Here is a 2,543-nt window from a genome sequence, read left to right as displayed (position 1 = left end):
CACACACACACACACGCAACCACAAACAAACGCGCGCACACATGTCAAATTCACGTATTTATCGCCGTCATTTTGTGGGAATGTCCAGTCTCTAGTAAGGATCTCTAGTCTACTTGAGGGCGCACCGGCCCGAGGGCCGGCGGGCCAGTCCGAGCCTAAATTCTCACTATTCTATACTTATTATATCGTAATGAACATATATTATGTAGAAGAAAGCCAATTTCTACAAAGTATTGTTTTCAAAAACTTTGTCTTTTTTTTTGTTATTCGTTTAGTTACGACAAAAAAATGCAGATCCACGAAAAGTACATGAAGTCCCTGGGTATCCTGTCACAGATGGATACATCCAGTTTAGACGTATGGGAAATTCCTCGAGATAGAGTAGTGATTAATCGAAAACTTGGAGAGGGAGCCTTCGGTACCGTTTACGGTGGTGAAGCTTTCTTCCCTGAGAAGGGCTGGCTAGCTGTCGCCGTGAAGACCCTGAAAGTCGGTAGCTCGACCGACGAGAAACTCGATTTTCTCAGCGAGGTCGAGGTCATGAAGAAATTCGAACATTCGAATATCATCAAGTTATTAGGCGTGTGCATAAAGTGCGAGCCTGTGTTGACCGTGATGGAATTCATGCTTTATGGCGACTTGAAAACCTATCTGTTGGCCAGAAGACATCTGGTCAACGATCGAAGCTACGAAGATTCCGACGAGATCTCGAATAAAAAATTGACCGCCATGGCGTTAGACGTCGCCAGAGCGCTTAGCTATTTAGCGCAATTAAAATACGTCCACAGGTGATTCAAACAAATTTAACTGTTGTCTATGGTAACATTATCGACGTCACAATAATTGTACGTTCTTAAATATCCTTTTTTTTTAGGGATGTCGCCTCGCGCAATTGTCTGATAAACGCCCAGCGGGTGGTGAAACTCGGTGACTTCGGTATGACAAGGCCAATGTACGAAAACGACTATTACAAATTCAATCGAAAAGGTGAGAGGATGCTCTTGCTTTTATTTTTATATAGCATTATAATTTTATACGAGTATCATTTTGTTTCGCTTAGGCATGCTGCCGGTAAGATGGATGTCTCCGGAATCGCTGGCACTAGGCATTTTCACGCCAGCGTCTGACGTCTGGTCTTACGGCGTACTGCTCTACGAGATCGTTACATTCGGTAGCTTTCCTTTCCAAGGGATGAGCAATAATGAAGTACTCACGCACGTGAAGGCTGGCAATTGTCTCACCGCGCCGAAAAAAATAAAAATGCAGCTGTAAGTGGTCACCTCGATGAGACTGATCGTTTATCATGCGATCTCGTTTATCACGTGGCTTACGTTTCATGTTCGCAGCGAGAATTTAATGTATTCCTGTTGGAACGTGGACCACACAAAGAGGCCATCGGCACCGGAGATAGTTGATTTCCTGGCAATGAATCCTCGCATCATCGCGCCTTGTCTGGACGTGCCCCTGTCAAGCGTGCAATTAGAGCACACTGCGCAACTCGATATACAGCTATCGGAGAATAGTCGGAAATTTTCCATTTTGTGGCCACAGCGTTCATCTTCGCAATCGCAAGGAGTAAAGTTTCCTGAAGTCTCGCCGACTCCGCTTCTGCTGGACTTGAACGGGCAGGACGATGATCAGACTTTGGATTCCCTGATCAGCCAGTCTTGCGAGCAGGACAGCTCTAGTCCTCTGCTGGATTCCACGAGAGCCTCGCTCTTGAAGCAAGGGTGGCTTCATCCGAATTCCAAAGACAAAGAACCTCACAAGTACGTCAATCTTCAACCGAATATGTTGAAATTGTCTATCGAACCCGGCAGAAACGGTAGCGCCGGAAATATCCAGATGGAAGAAAGAACGTCCATGTTATCCGAGAAGAAGAGCACCGATGATGTGTCAATGCTCTGACGCAAGTAGACAATTTTATGAAGAAATTGGGAACTAGTCAGATGCGGGGTACGTTTAATTAAAGAGAAATGACTCTATAAAATCAAGGTCAGAATCTACAAAGATGGTGATCATTCCGAGTTGAAGTAAGGAAGTCAACAAACACATAAGCGATTTCAAAGTATTCGCCTTCGTCGTATGTAATCACCAAGATCATACTAAAGGATTCTTTAAGTCAAGAGAGAATTGCTCTCTCTGACGTGGCATTTTAATCAACTAGCCAGATATTCCTCTGAATTTTCTATGGTGGAGAAACTAAGACGATCTTTTTTTTTTTTTTTTAACGCGGGGAAATTTTCTGCTACCAGTCGTGACCGATAGTCCCCTCTAATGGGAGGGGGAAGACTTCCTCGCCCCCGGGGAGAAGCGAGAGGAGTGCCGGATTCTTACCGGCTAAAACCCCGCAGGTATCCTTCTCGGCGCGTTTTTCATGGTGAGAGGGGGCCCCGGGAAACAGTTGATTCGTCCGGGATCCCCCCCCCCCGCGCCACAAACTAAGTCGATCTAATTAATTGCAATTTAAACTCTACAATTACTACATTTACGCGAGCGTTACTTCTGTAGTGACTTACGATAATTCTTTTGCGTAAACGGGA

The 2,543-nt window shown here is 45.1% G+C and overlaps 1 protein-coding gene across 1 annotated transcript in view; it reads left to right on the top strand.

Moving 5' to 3' along the window:
* LOC112456084 overlaps window positions 1-2,301 on the top strand; it is a 34,307-nt gene extending 32,006 nt beyond the window's left edge. Inside the window, exons 9-12 of the mRNA XM_025018388.1 lie at window positions 276-788; window positions 875-987; window positions 1,061-1,268; window positions 1,347-2,301. Of these exons, the coding sequence (XP_024874156.1) occupies window positions 276-788; window positions 875-987; window positions 1,061-1,268; window positions 1,347-1,908 (1,396 nt within the window). The 3' untranslated portion in view covers window positions 1,909-2,301. The remainder of the gene's footprint in view (window positions 1-275; window positions 789-874; window positions 988-1,060; window positions 1,269-1,346) is intronic.
* Window positions 2,302-2,543: the final 242 nt, after the last annotated feature.

Source organism: Temnothorax curvispinosus, unplaced genomic scaffold, assembly GCF_003070985.1.
Source record: "Temnothorax curvispinosus isolate PA1 unplaced genomic scaffold, ASM307098v1 QBEX01006646.1, whole genome shotgun sequence".
NCBI lineage: Eukaryota > Metazoa > Arthropoda > Insecta > Hymenoptera > Formicidae > Temnothorax > Temnothorax curvispinosus.
Note: the sequence above shows the minus strand (reverse complement) of the source record. Positions and strands in the feature narration are given on the sequence as shown.